This window comes from Microtus pennsylvanicus, chromosome 13, assembly GCF_037038515.1.
Source record: "Microtus pennsylvanicus isolate mMicPen1 chromosome 13, mMicPen1.hap1, whole genome shotgun sequence".
NCBI lineage: Eukaryota > Metazoa > Chordata > Mammalia > Rodentia > Cricetidae > Microtus > Microtus pennsylvanicus.
Window position 1 is genome coordinate 2,494,677 of NC_134591.1, and position 26,510 is coordinate 2,521,186.

Genomic DNA, 26,510 nt, shown 5'->3' on the forward strand with positions numbered 1-26,510 from the left:
GTACACATCTAGCTGGGCAAAGCAGGTATGTTTAGCCCATGGTCCACAGGCTTGCAAAGGGTCAAGTTAGAAACAAATGATACCAGCACAGTTATAAACTTATTTAAAACATACAATTTTATGATTTTTTGAAACCCATTTATGCAGCTCTCAGATATGAATTTTGTAGACGACAACATGGTGTTGCAATATCAGAAGGTTAAAGATGCATCATCTGCCTAGGCAGCAATACCTTGAGCTGAGCCTTCTTGTCTTCTATATAGCCTCAGTTCAACTGTGATCCTTTCAGGGATTTACCTCTCAGCCTCCATCCTGCCCCCCACTTATCACTAGAGTGCAGATTTTCACTGCACTGTGCTGAATGCGGTGAGGAACCAGGCTTCTGACCTTTTCTGACCTTGGATAAGCTCTTTGATCTGCCTTCATCTCTTCTGTAGATTGCTACCATGAATGTTGCTCCTCCATGGACGTAGGGCTTAGAGGAGCCCTCGCTAATGTTAGTCTGCTGTGACTGGCCTCTCGGACTTCTGTGTCTTTTTCTGTACCCTGGCATTACTGGTGTTCAGTACCATACCTGGCCTGTCGTGAATGCTCTGACTTCTGGATCCTGGCGTGTAGTGAATGTCATTCTTGTCATCTGTCTATGGACAGAGATTCTGTCCAAGCACTCCTGCTGCCAATGTATAGAGAATCCACCAATAACCAAGGAGCCCTGGCCAGGGAGCCAGTCTGTCGTGACTTTGAGTACCAGTCTTCATTCTCTGTGAGAAGACAGAATGAGTAGAGCTCGCAAAGACCCACTCCTGTGAGTTTTGTGTGCCAACTCCTCGGCCGACTGCAGATCATGGTGGGCAAGGCGGGGCGGGGGAGAATACCTGTCCTTTTTTGGCCACAGGAATCCTTGGTAGCTCGATATCCTGGGCCAAGCTTTGCACTGTGGACATAAAAGGCATGGAACTGGGCTTCTGATTTTCAGAGGGTGGGCGAGTGTCTCGGAGGGGTAGCCATAATGTCAGGTACATCTGGAGGTAGGGTTCTGCAAAAACGCCCTCTCCTGGGGTACTCTGGGTGATAGAATTCTGGGAACACACCAAGGAAGGCTGGCTGTCATCCTGGGGCAGCTGACTGGAGGACTGGTAATATGGCTGATGTAGTGGAGAGGGAAGAACCTTAAGGCAGCAGACAAAGGCTTTGAAGTCAGCCAACCTGCTTCCTCCCTGCTGGGTCAGCCCAGGCTGTGATGGCGTCTCCTTCATAGGAAGCAGAGAGTTGGTGTGTAGCGCATAGCAGGGGAGCAGGCAGAGGGGTTCTTTCCGGCCCAGATAGAGATGGTTTCTGGTGGAGATGGAACACGTGAAGATTTGGGAGGGCTGAGTTCCAACAAAGAAGAGACTTAATGGGAACTAAATAGAGTTGGCCAAGCCTCATGTGTCACAACCATTACCCCACTGGCCCTTCACCTGGAAACCCAAGAAGCTGGTCTCTCTCTGTGTGTGTATGTAAGTTACATGTGTATGTAAGTTTTCAGACTGGTGAGGAAACCCAGGCTCAGAGAGGAGAAGACCCTTGGCCTGTGGTCCTACTGTGAGCCCATGGCAGGCCCAGGGTTTCCACCCAGAAGTTCCAATCTGAGCTCACCCAGGCACCGGCACCAGGGAGCAGAAGCAGAGGACACAGAGGCTTGGGAGTTCCTAGTGTTCTCTTGCAGGGGAGAGCTCTCTATGTCCCTGTGAGATGCAGCCTAGCGTTCTCTCACAGGTGAGAGCTCTCTATGTTCCTGTGAGATGCAGCCGTGAACTCTCTGGCTTTTGTGCTGATCCAGGCTCTAGGGACCAGGATCCTTGTGATGACCGTCTCATGTGCCAGGAGTGGACAGTGCTCGCCCCAAATGGAGACTCGCTGTTCCTGTCATCTTGTCCCCAGTGCACTGCCCTCGTCCCACAGGGAGTCATGGTTTGGGGGTCCAGTCTCAGTTCTGTGTACTTTATCCTTGAAAACTCTTGTTCCTGGCCCCAGTTTCCTTGGATGTATTTTGGGGTGGTAGGGTTCCCTGTTATCAGCCCTCAGCCTAGATTGCGAGTCTAATGCAGTGTGCAGGTGGGAATGGCCTTCAGTGCGTGACCTCTGGGCTCCTGGTGATCAAGGAGGCAAATGTCGGCTTTCTGGAAAATTACAGAGTCTGGGTGCCTTTGCCTGTGTCTCTTAGGATCTGCTGATGCCCAGGGAAAGGCAGCTGGCAACACATGAACGGACTGGTCACCTGCAGTGGTCAGGAATCTTAAAGAATCTTGTCTGGTTCTAGGATGGTTCTCCCTGCTTGAGGGAGGGCCTGGTGGCAGGAAGTACAAGCCATCTAGGGGTCTGGGGGTGTATGGATATGGCCTGGTGATAGTGGATGGAGTGGAGAAGGCAGGCAGAGACGATAGGCTAACCGTACATGATGCACCACAACACCTGTTGGTGAGCTTGGCTGGTAGCCAGAGAGCAGAATTTGAAGTGCCTGGGGCCAGATTATGGAAGATTCAGGAGATCAGAAGGAATCTGGAGTCGTTGTAGTCAGAAGGAAGCAGTGGACGGTGTTGGAATAAGAGAGTGACAAATTTAAGGGGGAGAGTGTACGTGGGTAAAACAGACAGCTAAGGAAGACAGCTAGGAATGCAGTCTGTGTGGAGATGCTGCTCAAGGTGACATGGTGACGAAGCAGACTTGTCTTTATTTCAGGGACAAAAAGGGGACCCGGGACTCTCACCAGGACAGGCTCACGATGGGGCAAAGGTAGGTTTCAGGAACCTCAGTACTCTACCCTCCCCTGGTGCCCTCCAGGAGAGACTCCTGAAAAGCGGAAGTCATTTGGTGTTTTCTAAGTTAAAAGTCTTGGTCCATCCCAACACTGAGACCGTGACCATTCCCCAAAACACCTTTCTGGGCTGCAGTTGGTGAATCAAAAGAAAAAAGATTTGGTGTGTGGACACCTCTTGGTAAATGCCCTTTTACCCAGTGCCCCATAGCTTTCTGGGAAGCTTGCTAGGGGCTGTTGCCATACCAAAGCTTCCTGACATTCAGTGACCTGGAAACTTCCTCCTGACCTTCAAAGCCCTTCCAAGTGTTCACCTGAACAGAGAGACCTGGTGCTTCTAGGGGGTGGGCCGTGAAAGGGCCAGGTACACAGACTTTCTAGTTCCCTGGAGCTATGAAGCTAAATAGGTTGCTTGCAGAAGAGAAAACATGTAGGTCAAAGAACCTTCTCCATCCCCAAAGCATCCACCTTCAGGCTGAGCAAGGGCCCTGGAGGTCAGGTAGGCATAGAGAACCCAAACTATAGCGTGCAAATACAGGCCTCACAGAGCATACTCTAGAGTCTGCAGGAGAGCGCTCAGGGCTGTCTGGCTTCCAGCTGGGCCTGAGGATTAGGACTTGTATCTCTGCATCTCCAGCCAACTGCTAGGTAGACACACACACACGCACATATACATAAACATACACACACATACACACATACATACACACACATACATAAACATACACACATATACACACATACACACACATGCATACAAATATACACATACACACAAATACACACACATACATACACACATACACACATGTACACACATCTACACATACACAAACACATACATACACACATGTACACATATACACAAACATATACATACACACATGTACACTCGTGTACACACATACATACACACATACTCAAACATACAAACACACATACATACACACATACACACACGTGCCCACATACATACACACAAACACACACATACACACACATACATACACACATACTCAAACATACAAACACACATACATAAACACATACATACACACATACACACACGTGCCCACATACATACACACATATACACACACAAACACACACATACACACGCATAAATACACACATACTCAAACATACAAACACACATAAACACATACATACACATACACACACTTACCCACATACATACACACATACACACACAAACACACGTACACACATACATACACACATACTCACATATACACACACATAAACACACACATGAACACACACACTCGAGGTGGGGAGTGCCCCCTTTGTTTTTCTCTTGTCACAGGAGGCTCACTACTCTGTACCCCACTGCCCAGTGTTACCACTCAGTAGACCTGTGCCAAGTGAGCCAGTGCCAGGACAGTATCCACGTCTACTCCCTCTGTTCTCATGGCCTTCATCAGGACAGACAGACCTAGACTGAAAACGAGAAAGTCGGAACTCCACGAGTCACTAGTGGCTGGGTGGCCGATAGGCCTTTGTTCTGGTCCTCCCTGGCAGAAACACCTCCTGCTAGGTGACCACCATCCCCAGTGATGGCAAGGTGGTCCAGGAGAAAAGAACTAGTGTGGAGTACAGTGTGGCTTTAACCATGTCTTTACCCTCAGAACCCACTCTCCAAATGATGTCTTCTGCTTAGGCCCTAAAAGCCACAGATGGAGCAGTGAGCTCAGGGAGTTGGGGGCTGGTAACCACACCCAGTCTCCTGCCCCTACCTTGATTAGTGACCACACGTCTTCTCTGAAGTCTTTAGGCCTCAGTGAACCTCTATGAGTGGTTGTGCCGTTTGGAGTTGGATATCACACTGTCCAGCTCCTCACCTAACTCTGTCGTCTTACAGGGCAACATGGGCTTGCCTGGGCTCTCCGGAAATCCAGGACCTTTGGGACGGAAGGTAGGCCTCGGAACTGTGCTTGGCCTCGGCTGTGGGCCTGCTAGCAAGCTTGGCCTTCGAGCAGGAGCACCGTGGGCCACCTGTGCCTCCTGGTTGCAGCTGCACTTCCTGGTCATAAGCATGTTGGCAGGAAATGAGAGGTTTCTGAGTCCTGGGGATGCTGGGGTTTGGAGCCCATTGGTGGGATTTGGTTAATGCAGTGTGACCGGAAGTGTGTTTGGCTCACTGTACCTCCCAGAACAGCACCCTCAAGGATGCTCGAGGTGACTTTGGACCTGTATTTCTCCTCGTGTGCAGAGGACAGTGATGTCTTTGTCAGGCCTTCACTGCCTGGGGATGACTGTGTGACTCGGGGGAGGGGTCTGGGTCCCACTGGGTCCCACTCTGAACCTCTGAGAATGAGACACCCCTCACTCCTGGGTTGCAGACAAAGGGATGCACGCTGCAGATACACACTCTTGGAGTGTCCCACGTGGTTGTTATGCTAACCCAAACCTGCTGCCTCTTCAGCCACTCTAGGTTACTCTTGGTTGTTATTGGTGAGGCTTCTGCTGTTTTCCAGGATGGGTTTTCAAGATGCCTTGAACTCCTTCCTCCCTGTCCCCAGCAGGCATCCCCTATCCTTCAGGAGGAATCTTGAAGCCTCTCTGGAGAGCTCAGACTTTGGGCCAGCATGGTTACCTGCTCAGGGACCCTTGGCCCATCTTACTTGTGTTCACTAGCAGAGCATGCACACTGGGTGTGTAACTCTGGTTCTTCCTCCTGGCACAACATGGAACTTATGCACAGTGGGTGTTCCCGACACAGGAAAGACAATATAGGCCAGAGGTCAATCAGCTTGCAGGAAGCCTCACTGCTGAAGAGCTGTCCAGCAGACACAGAGCCTGAGTTCAGTTCCTAGCACCATGTAAAACACCACGTGTGTTTGCACGAGCTTGTGATCCCAGTGCTGGGGGCGTGGAGAGCACAAGGGCCCAACACCTCATGGTCTAGTTCCAGGTCCTCTTAGATGCCCCGTCCCTAAACACAAGCCGGTGCGGTGGCACACGTCTGTAATTCCAGTACCTGAGAAGCAGAGGCAGGTAGATCTCTATGAAACCCACTTAGTCTACATGGAGAGTTCCAGGTCAGCCAGGACTACATAGGGAGACGGTGTCTCTGAAATAAAATAAACCAGGACATTTCTCAAGGAACAGTACCTAAGGTTGATCTCTGTTCTAAACATGCATGCACACATAGGTAAGGGTGGACATGTATCCATACACTTGAACACACACATACACACATGATGCTGTCTCACAGAGTGAGGCAAACCCATGCCCATTTCATAGCTAAGAAGACTGAGGCCCGGCTAGATCATATTTATTCCTTTACCTTTCCTGTTAGTCAGCACATGGGGACTTATGCTCTAAACCCTGAGTTGACCCTGGTGTTGAGTGACAGGTGGAGGTTGTCAGGGCTTCATGGTATGTTCTTCCGTGGTGGCCTTCAACCCTGCTGAGTGTCAGGCCGCTGTGGGATTCTAGGTTAGGCATTAGACCCAGGCAAGAGAACCTTTGGAAGACCAGTGGGTTCCCATGCGGCCAAGATCCAGAGTTTCCCAGCTTAAGGAAGAAACCTTTGTGTCTCAGAGTGGAGGGTGGGGTCTGAACCTGGGTCTCTGACCCTCCGGCCCCTTTCTTACCACAAGGCTGACTGGGACAGTTTCTCAACCAAGAGAGGACTCACAAAGTTCACTTTCAGAAGAGGCTTCTTTATTCATTGGCATGGAATGTGATGGAGTCCCAGTGTTTTCCCATGGGGTTGTGAATAGGGGTTAGCCACTTCTACATGCAGAGCTTCTGTCCAGGGGTGGTTGGGAGGTCCCAGCACTCACCCAGACAGACACCATATATACTGGCTGAATGAGTGAACGAATTAATGAACGACAGTGTTGGTGGTGAGGAGAAGCGGCATCACTAATCCTCCAGCCAGCCAGTTCACAGCTCACCAGGCATGCTACTCTTCCCCCTCGTGGGGCCTGCGTTAACCTGGTGCTTTTGTTGTTGATGTGGACCATGCTCCTCTAGGACAGGAAGGGTCACTGGCACTCTGGGCCCAGGCTGACCTCAGACTTGCAGTGACCTTTCTGTGTGTCAAGTATTAGGACAGCAAAGACACGGCCATGCTCACCCTAAAGAAGGCAGGAAAGTTGTAGCTGCTCACGTGTGGGAGCTGGGAACGCTCCTCAGTCCTGCAGAGCACAGGGAGGCTGAGTGGTCAGTGACATGGTCCCTTACCTCATCCCCAGTGTCCCTGGCTTTCTGCTGTGCCCCTGGCCTGACCTCTCCGTAGCCATCATTAATGCTACGTTTCTCTTCTGGAAGACCCTCTTCCGTGAATCTCTCCCCAGCACCCCAACAGTTCCAACCCTAATTTCTCAGACTCTGGCTCATCTTCTAGCCAGCTTGGGTTTCCCCGCTTTCTGGCTATTGGATGATTCACTCACCCTCAGCATACTTCTCCAGCTGGAGCAGCGCTCTGAGGTCAGAATCCTGTGTGATAGTCGTCCTCCGAGAGGCTCAGCACGCACTGGGCACCCACATCTGCCTGGCCCCACCCCTCCCTCTCTCCCATTCCTCTGGCTGATGTCATCCATTGATCACGCTGCCAGGCAGACATGACTGATGGAAGGAAGCTGGAATACTGAAAATCATTGCTCTTTTCACCTCTACCTCCCCAGGCTCCTCTGTGGGTCACTGGCCCTGCTGTGCTGTGCAGTTGGCACTGTCCTGAGAAAGACAGTGGAAGGCGCACCAGCCATACTTCTGAGGGTGACCCCCAGCCCCATGTCCACCCCCACCCATTTCTCTGCCACCACCTCTGTCCCGCTGCCTCAGTCAGGGCCCTGTGCAACCTCCCAAAGCTGAGCTCCACCTCGGGCACTCGATTCTTTACTACACCCTTCTCACATGCTCTTGGTTTCCCTACCCACTTCTAGAAGATGGTAACCACATTGCTTTTGTTCAGTGCTATGTCTGCTACTGCCTGCCCCCTGGGCTTTGGGCATGGCTCAGGTTCAGCAGATGTTTGCTGAATGAATGAATGAATGAATGAATGAATGAATGAATGAGGTACCTGAGAAGTAGACCTTCCTGCCTTCCCTTCCCCAACTAACTTACCTCCAAGTGCGATTGGATGCGCTGCAGTCTGTCTGACGCTCTAGGTGACAGACTAATTTCAGAGTCCTCTAACATGAAAGCCCAGAGGGGCATGTTGAGAGATCAGTTTGGGAAACTGAGGCCCAGAGAGGCTTAGTCTCGTGTGATTTCTTCCTCTTTGACCCTCTGTTCTGCTCGCTGCTGTGGGAGTGTCAGGTGAGTTCTGTGGGCAACCTTAGTATGCTGAGCAAGAATGGAGAGTGGGTTCCGCTTTCCTATTGAAGTGGACCCTGAGGAGGAGCCCTGGTCTGGACACACACTGATGTCCAGACCCCCAGGCAGGGCCTGAAGTCCAAATAGCACCCCGCTGTCTGTGGTAGGGTGAGGTGATGTCTGGTTCCTCCTTATGCACTGTAAGCAGTCATTAATCTGGCTCCCAAACCAAAATAGAGAGCGTGCTGTATTATAAACAGGGGCTTGTGGAGGCTCGCCTGCCAGGCAGCCTGCAGCTCCTCTGAAGCACCTCTGCCTCCTTCTTACCTGGCATCTTTCACCCAAACGTGGGAAATCACTGCCCTGCGGCTACCTTGTGGGATGGGCTGGCCCTGTAATTGCCAGGGCCAGGAGAAGATAATGGTTTAGAGCCTCATGTCCTCACCCCTGTCATTTAAAACTGTTTGGTAAACACTGCCAAAAGCACTGCCAGGGAGCCCCCTCTACACCCCACCTCCCACCTCGGCTCTGTTTGTCTGTGCAGTTCCCTCAGCCTTAGAAGCATGCGCTCCCAGTCACAGTCAAGGCCCTCTGGGGTCACTTATCAAGACGGCTCAGCCCATTACAAGCATAGAGGACAGTCCAGCCTAGTCCGTAGCTTCCTGCAAGCCCATCTCCTGGAACCTCAGTTTCCTTTTTGGTTCGGGGAAGCAGGAAGTGGTCAGAATGACTTGGTCCCATCCGATGCAGGTACTCCAGCACCTGACCTTGGCCCTAAGGATATTGTTATGACCCAATGGTTCTGTCTCAGGGAGATGCATCTTTAAGGGAACCTTTCTTGTTCTTCTGGGCTGGTCCAGGCTCAGTGGTTGGTAGTTAAGGTCTGAGGCCACGATTCATGTGCTGTTCCAAGACAACTGTGTGGCCTCAGAAAAGTCCGTTCCATCCCCTGAGCCTCAGTTTCCTCACTGATGAGTGTACTAGGTGATTCCTACATCCTAGAAGTAATTCGAGGTGTTAGTGAGCAGGTGTGCCCAAGGCACTGGCAGTGAGTCCTGGTGGATTCTGTCATTCATTCCGTCCAGCTCTTTCCTGCACACAAGTTTGCTTATACCTCATCTTGGATTTAACTGAACACACCCCTTGTCTTTTGGGGAGAGCAATTGCTTGTGAATTGGTTTTCAGTAGAGTACTGGAGACTTGGGGCTCCTGCTGTATTCTGCCCACGTTGTTGCCCCCAGCCCTGTGTGTCTGCGGCTTGTTTGCGGAGATCCTCTGGCAAGCAGAGTGAGTTCAGAGAGGTGATTGTTCTGCTCAGTCTCACAACCCAGAGCACGTGGATCACATTGGTGCTTCTGTGGGAAAAAGAGGGCTCAGTTTCTTCCCCCTCATATCATGCCATGCCATGTCCCTGTGTCCCCAGGGCTTCCTGTGACAGCCCCCTCACCTACTTTGACCTCCAGTTGCTTCTCTGCCCTCTCCCCATGTTTGTTTTCTGGTCCCATGGGCCCTCGTGTGCTCCTCCAAGCCCACTTAGAGCACGTCTGCCTCGAGCCCCTTTGCACTCTGCTCCAGATGCCCGGATGCCTTTTCTAGGCACTTCCCCTGTCTACCTCTCTTCCCATTACCCATCCCTCGATTGTCCCTGCAGTCACCACCCCTCCCCAGTCATGCCATCCTCCGTCCCCTAACTTTATTTGCTTATGGCTCCTTTTTATTATGGTAAAAACACATATCATCAAATTTGCCATTTCAGCAGACGTCAGTGCATGGGCAGTGGAGTTGAGCACACTGGGGTTGCTGAGCAGCTCTTCCCCGGAACATATTCATCTTGCGAAACCAACACCCGCTGCTCTTACACCCACCTCTGCGTCGGGCCACCCACAGTTATCTTTTTACTTACTTTGTTTTTAGTTCCTTTCTAGGAATGTAAACTCCCAGGGCAAAGGATGTTGCCTGACTCTCTTCCCATGTGGAAAACCCTGCAGGCCCATGCACACTCTTCAGTATCTGTTGAATGAGGGAGTGAATGAATAAGAAATAAAACAGTAGCTGGTGTTTCTGAAGCTGCTGTATTAAATGCCAGACACCATGTTTGGTGCTTCCCACACAGCTCATGCCACCCAGGCCCTGGTTCTTACCTCCCCATTGTATAATTTCTGAGGAAATCAAGGCTCAGAGATGTGGGGTCATTGGTTCTGGCCGCATAGCCAGCCCAAAGATGAGCAGCTCTGGAGTCCAGATCAGACTGTAAGAAGTACTTGGATCCTTCTGTCCAGCTGCTCCCTGTGGTCTGGGACTTGCCTACTCCTTCCCCATGGTCGGCCTTGATGTAGAGGGAGATGCAGACCCTCTTGGCATGAGATGACTCAGAAGAAATGCTGGGGGACCTCCCAAGCCCCCACCTAAGATAGAGTCTTCTATTTATGATGAAGACTGCCACTTCCTGTGCATCCTCAGGATGCAGGATGATGACGCACACCTGTGTGAGGAGAATGTGTGCATTCAGGGGCTGGGACTGCAGACTAGTTCTTGCCCAGCATGCTAGAGCCCTGGGTTTGTACACCAGCTGTGGCAGTGCAGGCCTGTAAGCCCAGCACTTGGTGAGGGGAATCAGAAATTCGATGTCATCCTTGGCTACATGGCAAGTTGGAGGCCACTTAGCTTCATGAGACCCTCTCGTAAATAAATAAAAAAAGGAACCAAGGAAGGAAGGAAGAAGGGGAGAATGGAGAAAGAAGAGAGAGAAATGACTTGGGAGAGCGAGTCTGCAAGCATCTCCGCATGTCCAGGTGTTGCGAGCCTGTGTTGAGTGGCAGGCGGCTGCTGCTGTTCCTTTTCCCAGGCTCTCAGGGGTCCTAGAACTTGGAGTTCTAAGATAACAAAATGGAAGGGTCTCAGAGTTCCAGATCTTCCATCTTGAGGTCCACAGAATGGCAACCCCCACCCAAAGTTGCATAGTAAGTCAGGGACAGTCTCTCTTAGCAGAGCTCTGGTGTGAGGGGCCTGCCTGGGCTTAGTGTGGTCTCAGTGTTGAGGACGAAGAGTCAAGGCTGCCGCTGAGCAACTGGGTGGCCTTCCAGTGAGGAAGCAGGCAGTGGCTCTGGTAACAAGGTCACAGTACATGAGCTGGAGTGGATCCTGATGGCACCAGTCACTGTGCGTGTGCGAGTTCCACCTTGTCCCTGTTCCTTATATGACAGGCCCTTTGCGTCTGTTTCTAATGGCTTCCAGCTCTCTGGACTTCAAAGGCATGGTTGGGATGTGGACCACTGGGTCATAGTCTCTCACTCTAACCAAAAATGAGGCCAGAGGAGTCTCTGAACATCACACATCCTGCGTCTATGTGGGGAGTGTGTTTCCTATCACTACCACAAAGCCTATTTCCTGATGCCAATTCTTCACTCCACAGGGACACAAGGGCCATCCTGGAGCAGCAGGGCACCCTGGAGAACAGGTGAGGCCCATGTGCACTGCCCTGCACTGCTTGGTTTTGGTACCAGCCTGCTCCTTGGACTGAGATTCTGTGGGACTCCCCCGCATCCTCCCCTCCCCCCGCCCTCACCCAGTCAGCCACACTGTCCTGGAAGAGCCTGTGTCTGTAGTGCTCAGCCCAGCCCAGGGCTGGCAGAAGCCCCTGGACTCTGGTTAGAGCCATGAATAGCTGGCCTGTCCCAGGCGATATTAGGCGATATTATCCCTTCCATTTGCCTTGGGGTTTGCAGGAATTCTGGTCTCCTGGCCCAATTCAAACAGCAGTCCTGCCAGGGCACAGCCAGCCAGGCCTCTTCTGTGATTTCTTATTTTGAACCTGGAGCTGGTCTGACCAGTTTCTAGAGGGGTGGGCTTGGGGCCCCAGCAGGCCCTGCTTGTGTTCTTTCCCCTTGCCTCACATTCTTGCCTCTCTCCTCATCCTTTATAGGCACCCTCCCCCACACCTGGACCCTGACAGACCTTTTCAGGGCCTCGCATTTCCTAACATCCCTCTTGTTCCTTTTCAGGGCCAGCCAGGACCTGAGGGCAGTCCAGGGGCCAAAGGTTACCCTGGCAGGCAGGTGCAGTATATTCTCTGGAAGTTGTGGCCATGGTGGTGACCATAGTGCCCCAAGCAGAGGGAGGCCGTGGGCTGGGCCCTAAGGAAAGGGCTAGCTAGGCACTGGACCCAACAGCCATGCTGCAGGCTAGGAGGTTCTGCAGGAGAACTGTGACTTAGAGAACGCCTTCCGGAGACGCCTGCTGTCCAGTCTCCTTCTGAGCCATCCCTGGTCCAACCCATCCCATGAATGCTCCAAAGAACACCTGAGGCCAGAAACACGACTGACCCTGGGACATTGGCAGCAGGGATGACATCTCCATATGGCCTTGCCCCATGTATTTCTGTTTCAGGGGTTCCCTGGACCTGTAGGAGATCCTGGCCCCAAAGGCAGCCGGGTAAGTGGGTTTTGGCTAGTCCTACGCTGGTGGGCTATGAATGGACATCACTTGCCCCTCTAATGGGCTCATGGGAGGTCCAGGCTACTAGGGGACCTGGGGTCAGGAGATGGCAACCCCTGAACTCCATCTACCTAAACTGCAAAGGGAGGAGGAGCTCCATATGGATCTCCCAGAAACTATCAGTAGGCAGAGAGGTCCTGGGTGTGTTGAATGGGAAACACAAAGGACACAGGTCACGGTAGGCCTAGGTAGCTCTGTTCATGATATATACCAAGACACTGCTCAGGCAGGCCCTAGGCATCCTGAAGTGGGGCTCAGCAAGTGGATCATCTGACCGTCTGTCCTGGCAAGTCCCCTGTGACCAGTCCTCTCCTAAGCCAATGCTATTTAGACCGTGGCAGGTTAAAAGGCCAATATGGACACATTGTTGGCCTTAATCTCTGCTGCAGTCTAGTGTTGGCAGAGGTGGGCACAGCATAGAAGGAAGGTCCCTCAAGTGTTACATGGCATGCAGGGAAGGGCAGCTCTTGTCTGGGCTTCTGGGTCTCTCTCCTGTGGTTCCCATGAGTAGTGGCCTCCAAGGGAATGTCTAGACTCTTGGAGAAAGGTTCCGGGTCTTGAGTTCTACTCACTGCCCAGACTAGCGCTAGGGTCTGCATGACTGACTCAGGGATTCCCTCAACCACTGACCTCAGATGGTCACCAGCCTTTTCATGTTCACAAGCCATGCGCTCTCCACAAAAGAGTCAGGACAACTGCTGATGGTCGCTGAGGGGACACGGGTGGGTACGTGGCAAGGAGAGCTGCTAACAGTCTCCCTCAGCGGAGTGTGTCCATGACACACTGGTTAGGGGTGTGGGCTTAGGAACTACGGGGCTTGAACTCAGAGACCAGATCCACTACACTACAACTGTGTTACCATAGGCAGGTCCCCTTACCCTCTAGGCCTAAATGTTCTCACCTGTATAGAATTCTAACTAAAGCCTCCTGCCAGAGGTGTGGCAAGGATGCCATACCTGAATCATGTGTCCAATCTCTAGCCCGTGGGCTGCATTTGTCTGAGGATAGTTATGGATTCAGCTCAACCCAACATGAAATAATAAACTTAACATATTCTGCAAGGGGTTTGTGTGTGTGTGTGTGTGTGTGTGTGTGTGTGTGTGTGTGTTCCCCCTTCTTGGTTGTGAGGTTCTCAAGTGTGAACTCTAAGATGACTACTTTCTCACAATGTCAAAGAAGACATATCTGGGTGCCTAGCATGTGCATAGCATTGGGTCGGATCTAGTAGGGAGCTATGCTCGGCAAGCATTTGCTTTTGCTGTAGTTGCATAAACTGCTGCACGGCGTCTAGACTGCAGAGTGGTGCAAGCCCTGTGCTAGATCCTGGCCCTTACATTACCAGATGACAAGGAGGCGTAGAAGATGCACCATTTACAGGGTACTGGGTGGTGCTGGGGCAACGAGCCTGCATGTTGGGCACTAGACAGGAGAGCACTCAGGGTGGGCGATGCCCGTCATGGTCCCGCCACCACGATGTAGGTAGGATATGCCTGTTCGAGGGCTCAGAGGCTGGAAATCAGGTACGTTCTATCTGGCCCAGGGACAATGGTGACATACCTGGCTGACACAAGTTATTTGAATTCAAATTGGTAGCCCCTCTAGTCTGTGGGGTCCTTGCCAGGGTTAACTCAGAAGCACCCACGTGCCTAGCACAGTGTCAGCTCTCTGGGATGGCCATGCTGACTGGCAGTACTTGGCACCCAGGATGGGTGCAAGTCCCCAGGTCCAGGACCTCAGAGCCTTTCAGGAAGCACTATAGAGAACACCGCCAAGGCAAGCAGATCCCACAGCCCTGCAGATCTAACCTGGGCACGAGCTTCCTTCCACAGGTCATCCTACGCTGCCCTCCCTGGTGTGAGCGTATGTGCCTTTGGACTACATCGTGGACGCAGCACCATGCAGTCCACGGGCATATACACTTGCCTCAAGGTCTATGTCATCGAGGACCCCTGGAGCCGTCATCACAGAGGATCGGGCTATGGGAAGGCAGCAGGGAGGCTGGGGTAACTGCACCCCACTGTCAGTCTCTCTGACCCCCACCTGCTCTTTTCTAGGGTTACATTGGTCTCCCGGGGCTCTTCGGCCTGCCGGGGTCGGAGGGAGAGCGGGTAAGTCCTTTTGTCTGTGCCTCATAACCCCCTTCTGTCCTGCTGCAGCAGAAGTGCAGCCCCTGAGGGGGGCACCTGGCCAGGGGAGGGCAGTCACCATGTGTTCTAGGTACTTGGGGGGACAGAGACTAGAGAGGGGACTCCATAGATGAGTCTCTAACCAGAACAGACACTGTATTCTAAATATGAGTTCTGCAGGGAAGGCCAGTTGGCTGTTTCGTAATGAAGTTTATTGGCCAAAGCCATGCTTATAACTTTACCACTATTTGTAGGGGCTTTCCTGCCGCAGTGACAGGGCTGAGTAGCTGTGACACAGGCCACCCACAGAGCCCCAAGATGTCTCTCCCTTTCACACGTGGCCACTCATCGCTGGCACAGACACTTGGCTGCTTTATAAAATAATGCGAGGCTTGTGTGGGAGAAGGGTGGGGACAGAAGCCAGGTGTCAGACGCCAGACCAGGCATCCCAGACAGGGCCATGGCAGCTTTGGTGGCAGCAGAGACGGGGGACACCATGGATGCCTGGCTCTGTCCTGGGCCCTGGGGGTGAGTATAGACTGCCTTCAGGGTGCATAGGTTTAAGATTTCCCAAGATGCCCTGTCGTCCAGACGAAGGGTCCAAGTCAGGAAAGAGCTGCCCACGGGCCTTTGTGGCTGGCGACTTTAATACAAGCTCCTTCCCCTCTGAGCCTCGACTTGGAAGCTCAGTTGTAACCCTGTCATTAAGCTAAATATAGAGCATTATAGGAAAGCAGAAGAAGGTGCACTTAGTGAGCACCTGCTGAAGCTGGGAGTGCTGGCAGCTTTCCTTAGGAACTCCCCAAAAGGGGCTCATGAGTCCATGAACCTCCATGCAGCCGGCACTACTGCTCTGTACGAACATTCCAATCTCCTTGGGTCTTCTGCCTTGGTATGGTGGGGGTGGTCCCCCTGGAACCTGATGACGATCTTTCTCCTCTTTTCCCCACAGGGCCTTCCTGGTGTTCCTGGCAAGAGGGGCGAGATGGGTAGGCCGGTAAAGATTTTCCGTGTCTATTACGCAGACTCTACGGGTAGCCCCACCTCCCGCTGACCGTACTGCATGGGTGGTCCCTGAGACCTGGCACTGTCTGCCTCTCTGCTCTGTTTCTTGGCTGTGGTGTGGGGCGGGGTACCCAGGTATAGCTGCTGGCCTGAGATGCTGCCTGGGGTTCCTGCTGCTCCGGGTGCTTCCTCTATCCCTGTGTGCTTCAGTGGCTTGTGGGTGTCTGGGGCTTCTGTCAGTGGCCAGCAGGGACTAGACAACTTACGTACTCACCCATAATGCCATCTCCACAGTGTCAGGTCACCCACTCAATCAATCTTTGTACATGCGTATACAAGGTTACACAACTGTAGAGTGTGATAGGCCACCACTCAATCAATCTTTGTACATGCGTATACAAGGTTACACAACTGTAGAGTGTGATAGGCCACCACTCAATCAATCTTTGTACATGCGTATACAAGGTTACACACCTGTAGAGTGTGATAGGCCATGATAGGAGTGGACCCAGGATGACTCTGTTCGCCTCTGCCCCCAAATCTGCTGGCTCTGTCGCTGGAAGGGTTTAGTTTACCTCTTGTTCGGCCGTTGGTGGGGTATAAAGAAAATGGCAAGGCCTAGAGAAGCTAATAATTATCCAAAGGCTTCACAGTCACTGAACAATTGACTCTTGGAAACACTACATGGTACCAGTATTATAAAAGCAGGTGTCCTCTGCCAGGAAGCCATTGGTTCCAGCAGGGGATGGGAAACTGTTAGAAACAGAGTGACGTGCAGCATCCTTTGCTGGGAGGCTCGTGACTCACTGAGACATTCTCTCAGCTTTGCCCCCATGGATGGTTTAGCTCTCTGCTGTCCAGCCTCAGGACCCTGGTTATCTGGCCAGGCTTGCCATTGACCAGAGAATGCAAGTTACTTGTCTAGGGTCGCACAGTAAATAGGCAGCAAACTCGCCTAGGACGCTTGATAGCACAGGGCGCTTTGCGTATGGTCCCGCCTCTCTCCACCCAGTCCTTTCTCCTGAGGAATCCGTGGCTCTCACCCCTGCCTCACCCCTTGTGCTAGAAAGGGAGTGTGTAATTCTGGAAGAAGGTCCAGATATAAACTGTTGGCAGCTGGCAGCTGGCAGAGCGTCTGGCCCGGCTGCTTCAGTCGTATGCACAGCAGATGGCGAGCCCTCTCCCAGCCGGAATCTCTCGCTGATTCTAGGCGGCAGTGAGCCCTCTGGTCTAGCTCTCTCTCTCTCTCTCTGGATCTGCCATCAGTGCCTTCTGAGACTGGGCCCGCATAGCGTTAGGAAGGCGGCCCCAACACTGGACCAGATGGCCCAGATTGGCTCAGTCTCTTGCTGTGTGACCCAGAGATGCTGAGCACTTGTCCCGAGGACACACAGCTCTCTGGTTCAGGACAGGGCTTCCTGCCCTGGGCTTTTTCCAGACATTGAATAGGGAAGCAGGGAGCGTATACTCCCACATGGGGAAACTGAGGCCCAAACAGACAAACTGAAGGTCTGGCTAGGATCTCCGTGAGCCTGTGCCCATCTCTTCCCTTTGATGGCATTGCTCTGGTGGATTTCCTAGCTGGCTTCACAGATCAGGGTAGGAGATGATCTTCATAGTGAAGTTGGGGGTTGAGAGCCTCAGGGGAGCTTCCCAACAGCACATTTCAAGTACAGTAGGAAGGATGCAAGCTAGACCTGTGCAGGAACTTCCCGACATTCAAGAATGTAACTATTATACCCTTTAAAAGTTGGTGACTCCTGGAGGCTGCTGGATATCCCATGGTGGGTACCAACCCCGACTAGTGGTGTAAAAATGCATTGCAGCTTGCTGGGGACTAGATGGAGTAGTTAATGATGCTTTCTTAGCTCCTCTTGCCTAGAATGCAAAGGGGTGTCTCGTTTGCAGGCTCTGAGACATAGTGAAGCTCAGCAGGTCATCTGTTGAATGCTGTCCTGGCCCTGTGTCCACCCGTGGGGCAAAGGAGCAGGTTCTGGAGTCAGGAACATGGCTGAAATGCCTTTAGAGGTCTGGGCCCTTGGCACATTGCTGTCCACACCTCAGGCCCTCTGCACTGTTGCCATTCAGAGAGGGCGGAGCCTTGCCCCAGTCTTTTTTCTTTTGCTGGGCCTGGTCCTGCTCACAGTAGAGACTTTCAGTCCCAGAGGGACCTGACCTGGGGGAGCAGAGGAGCCAAGCAGCAGGCCCGGCAGTGAGCCAAGTTCATTTTTTGGGCCATGGGCCAGGCACCAGAGGAAGGAAGTGCGTGCTGCCATGGGCTGACTGCAGTTGCATTGTCAAAAATACATTAGGCATAGCCAGTAGGCACTGGATGGCCAGCAGGCCAGAGACCCTGGGTAGCCGCTGGGTCTACATGCTAGGCTACATAGCATGGCTACATGCTAGGGAGTGGAGCGGCAGGAACTTCGAATCTGTCCCCTACCAGTGCAGCAAACTGCTGTTCACCTGGTCTTGCTCCATCTTGACCACCTGTAATTGTTCTCTCACCTTTAAAAGCTTCAGTATTTCCTAACAGTCTTCTTAAAGAAATCTCTGGACTTCCAAGGGTTGCCCATCCATTAGAGGCAAAGCTGGAGCTGAAGGAGGAGAGCTAGGTGAAGGAGGAGGAGAGCTAGGTGAAGGAGGAGAGCTAGGTGAAGGAGGAGGAGAGCTAGGTGAAGGAGAAGAGCTAGGTGAAGGAGGAGGAGAGCTAGGTGAAGGAGGAGAGCTAGGTGAAGGAGGAGGAGAGCTAGGTGAAGGAGGAGGAGAGCTAGGTGAAGGAGGAGGAGAGCTAGGTGAAGGAGGAGGAGAGCTAGGTGAAGGAGGAGGAGAGCTAGGTGAAGGAGGAGAGCTAGGTGAAGGAGGAGGAGAGCTAGGTGAAGGAGGAGGAGAGCTAGGTGAAGGAGGAGAGCTAGGTGAAGGAGGAGGAGAGCTAGGTGAAGGAGGAGGAGAGCTAGGTGAAGGAGGAGAGCTAGGTGAAGGAGGAGGAGAGCTAGGTGAAGGAGGAGGAGAGCTAGGTGAAGGAGGAGAGCTAGCTGAAAGAGGAGGAGAGCTAGGTGAAGGAGGAGAGCTAGGTGAAGGAGGAGGAGAGCTAGGTGAAGGAGGAGAGCTTGGTGAAGGAGGAGGAGAGCTAGGTGAAGGAGAAGAGCTAGGTGAAGGAGAAGAGCTAGGTGAAGGAGGAGAAGAGCTAGGTGAAGGAGGAGGAGAGCTAGGTGAAGGAGAAGAGCTAGGTGAAGGAGGAGGAGAGCTAGGTGAAGGAGGAGAGCTAGGTGAAGGAGGAGGAGAGCTAGGTGAAGGAGAAGAGCTAGGTGAAGGAGGAGAGCTAGGTGAAGGAGGAGGAGAGCTAGGTGAAGGAGGAGAGCTAGGTGAAGGAGGAGAGCTAGGTGAAGGAGGAGAGCTAGGTGAAGGAGGAGAGCTAGGTGAAGGAGGAGAGCTAGGTGAAGGAGGAGAGCTAGGTGAAGGAGAAGAGCTAGGTGAAGGAGGAGGAGAGCTAGGTGAAGGACGAGGAGAGCTAGGTGAAGGACGAGGAGAGCTAGGTGAAGGAGGAGAGCTAGGTGAAGGAGGAGAGCTAGGTGAAGGAGGAGGAGAGCTAGGTGAAGGAGGAGGAGAGCTAGGTGAAGGAGGAGGAGAGCTAGGTGAAGGAGGAGGAGAGCTAGGTGAAGGAGGAGGAGAGCTAGGTGAAGGAGGAGGAGAGCTAGGTGAAGGAGGAGGAGAGCTAGGTGAAGGAGGAGAGCTAGGTGAAGGAGGAGGAGAGCTAGGTGAAGGAGGAGGAGAGCTAGGTGAAGGAGGAGGAGAGCTAGGTGAAGGAGGAGAGCTAGGTGAAGGAGGAGAGCTAGGTGAAGGAGGAGAGCTAGGTGAAGGAGGAGAGCTAGGTGAAGGAGGAGGAGAGCTAGGTGAAGGAGGAGGAGAGCTAGGTGAAGGAGGAGGAGAGCTAGGTGAAGGAGGAGGAGAGCTAGGTGAAGGAGGAGGAGAGCTAGGTGAAGGAGGAGAGCTAGGTGAAGGAGGAGGAGAGCTAGGTGAAGGAGGAGGAGAGCTAGGTGAAGGAGGAGAGCTAGGTGAAGGAGGAGGAGAGCTAGGTGAAGGAGGAGAGCTAGGTGAAGGAGGATAGCTAGGTGAAGGAGGAGGAGAGCTAGGTGAAGGAGGAGAGCTAGGTGAAGGAGGAGAGCTAGGTGAAGGAGGAGGAGAGCTAGGTGAAGGAGGAGAGCTAGGTGAAGGAGGAGGAGAGCAAGGCCGTGGTGTATGGTCTTGCAGAGCCAGACATAGTGTGCATTAGTGCAGAGCTGTCATAGCCTTAGAGATGCTGAGCTTCTTTTAGTTTTTCTGTCTATCCTTGGTGTCACAGCGTAAACACCAACAACTCTGGGACTGGGCTGCCTGCAATCAAATCCCCACCATAACTATGTGACTCTGGACAGGTTTCTTAACCTCTCTGGTCAGCATAGAGCCCCTTTTGTGACTCTACTGAGGTTGGTTGTTACTGCCATGGCTTTGTCTTCCTGTGGCTCACTGAATGGCTTAGCCGGCGTCTGAGCTGCAGCAGGGCGTCATGGGGTTTTGGACTCAACCTTCAGAAGGCAATGTCTTGAATCTCTCCCTGGTCTTAGTGTTCTCTGAAGTAAAGCAGGCATAACTCAGGCTCTTAGAGCCCTCTGGGTGGTAGATCTAGGATGGCTTGGGGCTGTTGGCCTGGATACTTACTGGGTTTGAGTGGAGTGTCAGGCCAACTCACAGCTGCCCAGTGTGTAGAGCCCACCAGATGCTGCTACTTAGACATCTCAGGCCTTGCATATAAGATGGACGAATAAATGCCCAGGCTAATGGACCTCATGCTTAGAGGAATGGTCTTCTTCCTCATCTCCCACCTTGTCTAGGGCCAGGCCTGTCTTTGGGGATCAGCCCCTCAGTCAGCACATCGCACAGCTGCTAGAGAAGCCAGGGTGGCCCCAGTCACCTCTAGACCCTTAACCTAGAGAAGTAGAACAGGCAGTCTGCAGGCCTTGCCATTGAGACAGTATGGAGCCAGCCAGGGCTGCACTGCACATTGTTCTCATTCCATGAGGGACCGCCTTCCTACCCTGCCCCTCCCTGCCCCCATCCCAGCAACCACCACAGAGGGAAAGTCAGTGGCTTCAGAAAGGGTCCCATATCACAGCCCACCTGACAGATGGCTCCTGCCCCATGAGGTGACACCACTCTACATTATAACAGTGGGTCTGGATGGAGAAAGGCTAGTGTCAGTTAGGCGAGACTTCAAGAGCATGGGAAGAGAAAGCTTGTATGGGTCAGATGCACTTCACAAGGAGGGCTGTGCATGGACGCACTCTGTCACTCATGTGCCCGTGTGCAGCTCACAGGGGTGGAACTGGACAGAAGCAGGCCAGGCTCTCAGCTGAGCTATAGATTGTTTTTTTGGCCTTGGTTTGAGCCTCAACCTCCCCCATCAGTTAAATAGGATCAATCACCTTTCCATCAGCAGTCAGACAGGCGTTCAGCCTTGCATGTGGAAACAGCAGCCTGTCCCAGGAGATCGAGTGTCTGCATGCTCTAGGGTCTGATGCTGTGCTTCCGCCCTGTGCTGCGCCGTGCATGAAGAGGGAGGGCCTGGGCATGCAGGCCTACATGCTCAGACACAGTCGGACCACGGGACTGTTCCTGGTTGTGTTGCTTTGGTTTCCTGTTCTCTAACTGGATGTTCCAGAAGTAGTAGCAAGTCACAGTGTGAGGCTCCACTGTCTGGTTGTATTTGCATCTGCTCTTTCTGTCAGGCAAACATGAAATTCGCTTGCATTCATCCTAGGGAAGCCACATTGGAACTGGAGGCTCTCCCAATGTCCCTCCCTTTCCTTTGAAGTAGGAATGATCCCACCACCCCACCACTGCCTGTCGCCTCCTACAGCTGATGTTTTTCCAGCTGCCTTGCTCCCTGAGGGGTGCAGGGCTTCTTAGTCTGGTCACAAAGGGGCTGAAGGGCCAGACCTGCCCAGGGCTGGTGGCCCAGCCTCTTTGCGACCATAGCGCTGATCATCCCTAGCAGTGTGACCTTATGTGACCTTGCCATTTGCCCTGTCACAGCCTTAGTTTGTAGCATAAGAATGGTAATTCCACAGTATGGCTTCTGAGGGACAAAGCACAGCCACAGAGGCCCTTTCTTTGACCGGTGGGGAAACTGAGGCCTATGGGTAAGAAAGGCACACTACAAACCTCGGCCAGCTGGCAATGGTCTAGGTCTGAGCCTAGCTTCCTGCCTCAGTCTGCACCATTTCCCCTCCAAGTTCCAGACCTGGGGGTGGCGCCTGTCCCATTGATGCTCAGATTCACTGCAGCCTGTCCCTTGGTTCCATGTGTGCTGGTATTTTGGGTAGCGGGGAGGACTTCAGAACCCCAGCTCTGAGGAGTGAGCCAGCTCAGACATTGTCCTTGTATCCCTTAGGAGCATGGCCCAGAGCCAAACTGCAACCTTGAGTGCTAACCTCCATGTTTCTTCTCTTTCCTTACCACAGGGCTTTCCTGGAGACTTTGGGGAAAGAGGTCCTCCCGGGCTTGATGGGAACCCTGTGAGTACCCCCAGTGCTTGCCAATAGACCAGAGTACAGCAGACTTGAGGGGGAGTTCCCAGGCTGGATGCCCTTGGTAAAAAAAAAATGAAAAGATGTCTCTGAGTTCCTTTCTTCTATGGGTTTCTGTGGCCTCCAGGGATAGGTCCACCTACTGAGCTGTGGGCTGTGCCAGTATCTGGGGCTTTTGTTTGATGGAGACACCCCAGCTACTGTCTTGGTAGTCTTGGTAGTTTGTCTTGGTAAAGCCAGCTGCTGCAGACTTTGTTGAAGGCAGATACAAGTTCCCAGGCATCTTCAGTCTTACAGTTTGTAAACACACAGAGGCCCAGCTCGCCTGCAAGTAGTTGGCTTGCCCTCCCCTGGGGAGTCTGTTTGCTTTTCCTTTCTTGTCCCAGCTCAAAGCCCTGGGTGGGAGAGGACATTAATGTCAGCCTGGGATGCAGACCGTGGCCAGTGTTCTCAGGAACACCTGCTCTGGTCCTTGTCTTTCCCTGGGGCTCTCTACAGAGTAGCCATGCCCAGCTGTGCCCACCGGGTCCTCCATCAGCATTTCAGCATGTGTTGGGCCATTTCTCTGCCATAAATGTTCCTGAGCCTGACCTAACCATGTGCTCCATAGACAAAGCTGTGGCCTCACCTGGCCATGTGCCCCAGGTACAAAACTGTGGCCTGACATAGCCAGGAATGTGGAGTTTGTCTCTTGGTAAACCAATCCACTCCTCTGTACCCCAGCTTACCTCTGGAAATGCAAGTCAGAATGCATGCTTTAGAGAAGAGAAGGCCATTGCAGCTGTTCAGTGGACAATTGCCATCAATGCTAAGTGTCCATAACATAGTCCCTGGTCTCTGTGCCACCTCCTTAGTCCATTATACTTGGCTAGGGAGAACTGGGTGGGACAGAGGAGGGAGGGAAAGGAGGAGTGACCTGTGGAGATGCAGGAGAGCTGAGGTAAGGTCTCCAGGGGAGCAAGATGCATTTCAAAGGTTCGCAGGGGGAGCAAGGGCCTTCCCACAGGTTTGCCTCTTCATGGGTTAGCATCACACTGAAAGGGATGAGACCTGGAAATTTCCCTGGGTTGGGAGAGATGTGTTTCTCCTTAGGGTCTAGGGGAACAGACAGTTTCCTGGCCTTGGCATCAGCTCTGTCATGGAGTTGCTGAGGGACCTTGGCAAGTCGTTCCTTTCAGGGCAGCCCCACAGTTGTGTCAACAAGGACAGCCCTAGGGGGAGGCTGGCATTTCTTATTGTTAATCGGTTTCCAGAACCACAAGTTTTTATTTTATTTGAATGGGAGCCAGACTCTTCCCCTGTGTTTTTCTGTTCATTTGTTTGTTTGTTTGAGTTTTCTGTTGTTTTGTCTTGTTTTATCCTGGTGTGGACAATAGATGGTCAATTTATGATGCTTTGGGGGACTGGAGTTGGAGGGTCAGCCCCACATTGACCCATCCTCTGCCCCGAGGCAAGAACTCCCCCTAACATCTGGGAAACCCCAAGAATGGGGGACCTGGAGTCCACCGACCTGTGTGTCTGTTCTCCAAGCTAGGTACCAGGCTTGGAAATTCTAGGTGGGACACACTTCAACCCCAGGTCAAGTGTGGAAGAGCTCCTAGGGACCGTGGTCAGGAAGAAGGTCCCTCCGACACCTGCATGGGGTACGGTATGGAGGGGCACAGGGAAGTCACCACCTTGATTTCTGTGTTTTCAGGGAGAAATTGGCCTGCCAGGGCCACCAGGAGTCCCCGGCCTCATTGTAAGTACACTCGTGCCTAGGCCCTTGGTGGGCAAAGGTGGGATCCAGGGAATGAGGAACAGGCAAGGGACCCATGGGATGAAGAGGAGAATGATGAGCAGGGAGAGAGAGGGAGGCAATCCTAAGCCATACTGTGAGCGCGGGCAGCTCACCCACATTCTCAGAGCCTGCTTTCTCACTGATTGGACAAGGAGGAGTCTTGGCATATGGGCGCCCAACCATTCTTAGGCTCACTGCCTGTCTATGAATCACAGGCAGGCAGGCAGTGTGATAGCAGCCCATTCAGCCAGCGAAGGGCTCAGCACACAGGGAGACTGTGGCTAGCAGCGGCGCAGGTCACTAGACCGTGGTAGGCAGCCTTCCTCGCCCTTTTCCTTAAAGCACTGACTTTGGAGAGAGCACCCAGTTTAAGTCCCAGCTCTGTGAATCCTTGTTGTGTGACCCAAGCCATGTCACTGAGACTTTCTATGCTTTAGTTTCCTCATCTAGAGCAGAGTCCTCTTGGATTCCTCATGGTGAGGATGTTAGGAGCGGTGGGCAGCTCCAGCCCTCGGCAGGTGCCAAGGCCGTGGGCCATATCACTATCTCAGCGGCTACCTGTGTAGATGCCCTGTGCCAAGAGGCTGGGGAGCTAGAAGGGACAGGGCCTCTGCCTATTCCGGGCTCGAAAGACCTCGGCAGGTGGTGCTATCACTCACCCTAAGGCTTGCTGCCTGGCCTCCAGAGTTAGTCTTGACCTTGGGCTCAGCCCAGAGGACCAATGAGAGGCCAGAGCCTGGGAGGAACCTAGAAACGTCCCATAGAATCTGGTTCTCTCCTCTGGCCTTATGAAACCTGTCGTGTGGTGGCAGGAGTGTAAAGTGGCTCCCCAGAAACAACGGGTGACCTCATTCTTCCAACAGCTGTGCTGAGAGTCCTCTTCAGGTGGAGGCTGAAGATGGTGTAGGAAGAGTGGGAAGCTCCCCATTCCCCAGTACAGTCTGTCCTTAGGAGAGGGCCCAGGGTTCCCCAGAAACACTGCTCCTGCTCAGGCAGGTGGGAGCAGAGCCTGGGTGAAGGGTGGAAGCCAGGTTAACCTTGGCTCTGATCCCCAATGACGGCTTCACCGCCATGAGCCCCAGGAACCGTCCGTCACATGGTATCATTGTCCTCATTTATCCTGGGAACTCAGCTGCGCATAGTCCAGTCTAGGCGCTGGAGCCAGACCTCCTGGGTTTGAGGCTTAGCTCACCCACGCAGATGATCCCAGTCCTGATACAGTTCCTGCCCTCCTGTCCTTCAGTTTCTTCACCTGTGAAATGGACATTATAGTAGTACTTGCTTTGGGGGATTTTTAAGAAGCTTAACAAATACACAGTATTTAGAATATAGAAAGACTTCAAGCAGTAATAAACATAATAATAGCTATTTTAATTTTTTTGTTACATGCCTGATAGCATTGCACATTGGAACTTAGTGGGAGAATGTGTTACAATTGACTAGTGATGTCTGCTTTGGAGGAGATGCTATGGCTAGCTAGTAATATTCTCCTTGGCTGAAGATGCTGCAGTTGACAGTGATATCTGCCTTGGCTAGGGTTGGGGAAGTATCAACTTAGACACTCATCTCTTATGTTCATTCAACAGAACTCTGCTGACTACTTTCTTTGGCAGCATGTGCCTTGATAATCTGAGAACATGCTGGAAGTCTTAGTATCTATTTTTGTCTGAGCTCTGAGGCTTATGGAGCATACGGTCATTAAGTTCCAGTGTGAACATCGTGGGTGCTAGAAACTCTCTTCTTCCCTGGTCTATCCAAGCAGAGTCCTCACTTTCCAGTGTTTATCTGTCTTGAGCCCAGGTTATCCTCAATATCCCTGAGAGGCTGTTTGGGTCAAATGGCCATTGCCTGCTCTTCAACCCCTTCAGTGTGAGCAATACTGGTCCCAAACGTTACTAAGGGGGTACTCACTATCCTGACAGTCATCGTTGGCATGTGTTCCCATTTGGCATTGTCCCAGCATCCTCTGGGTTGGGTTCTTAGAAGAAAATGAATTCTGATTGGATGAATGAATAGGTTCTATGGACCCAGAGACTATTGCTTCTGTGATTCTCCTGCCGACACTCGGCAGGTTCCTTCCACCCTTGGAACTAGCAGACAAGATGCATGTCGCGGGCGGATTTGGATGACAGATGTGATGGCTAGGACACATTTGTGCTAGAATATTTACCTGACATTGAAATGTAACTGGGCTGCCCTCTTTCTGTTCTGGCTGGATGCCGCAGCTTACAGTGTTTCTTTGGAAGGTGGGAAAGCAAACCTCAGGTCAAGATCACATACAAGGCAAGGAAGGGAGTTTGATTCAAATCCAGAATCCCCAGCTTCCAGTCAAGGGACCTTTCCTGTCTCCTTCTGGGATGAGCTCTGAGCATGCCTGCAGTTCTCAGCCCCATGCCTACAAGGTTTCCAAAGAGCTTCTCCTTCCTCCTGCCTCCTTTGTACTGTGTCTCTTC

General features: G+C 52.4%; 1 protein-coding gene across 12 annotated transcripts in view; it reads left to right on the top strand.

Annotated features, from left to right (window-relative positions):
• Col27a1 (collagen type XXVII alpha 1 chain) overlaps positions 1–26,510 on the top strand; it is a 122,921-nt gene that overhangs the window by 26,835 nt on the left and 69,576 nt on the right. For all 12 annotated transcript variants that reach the window (XM_075945133.1, XM_075945134.1, XM_075945137.1 and 9 more), the window contains exons 6-14: positions 2,722–2,775; positions 4,680–4,733; positions 11,499–11,543; positions 12,088–12,141; positions 12,473–12,517; positions 14,635–14,688; positions 15,659–15,703; positions 22,212–22,265; positions 23,974–24,018. In XM_075945133.1, the coding sequence (XP_075801248.1) occupies positions 2,722–2,775; positions 4,680–4,733; positions 11,499–11,543; positions 12,088–12,141; positions 12,473–12,517; positions 14,635–14,688; positions 15,659–15,703; positions 22,212–22,265; positions 23,974–24,018 (450 nt within the window). The remainder of the gene's footprint in view (positions 1–2,721; positions 2,776–4,679; positions 4,734–11,498; positions 11,544–12,087; positions 12,142–12,472; positions 12,518–14,634; positions 14,689–15,658; positions 15,704–22,211; positions 22,266–23,973; positions 24,019–26,510) is intronic.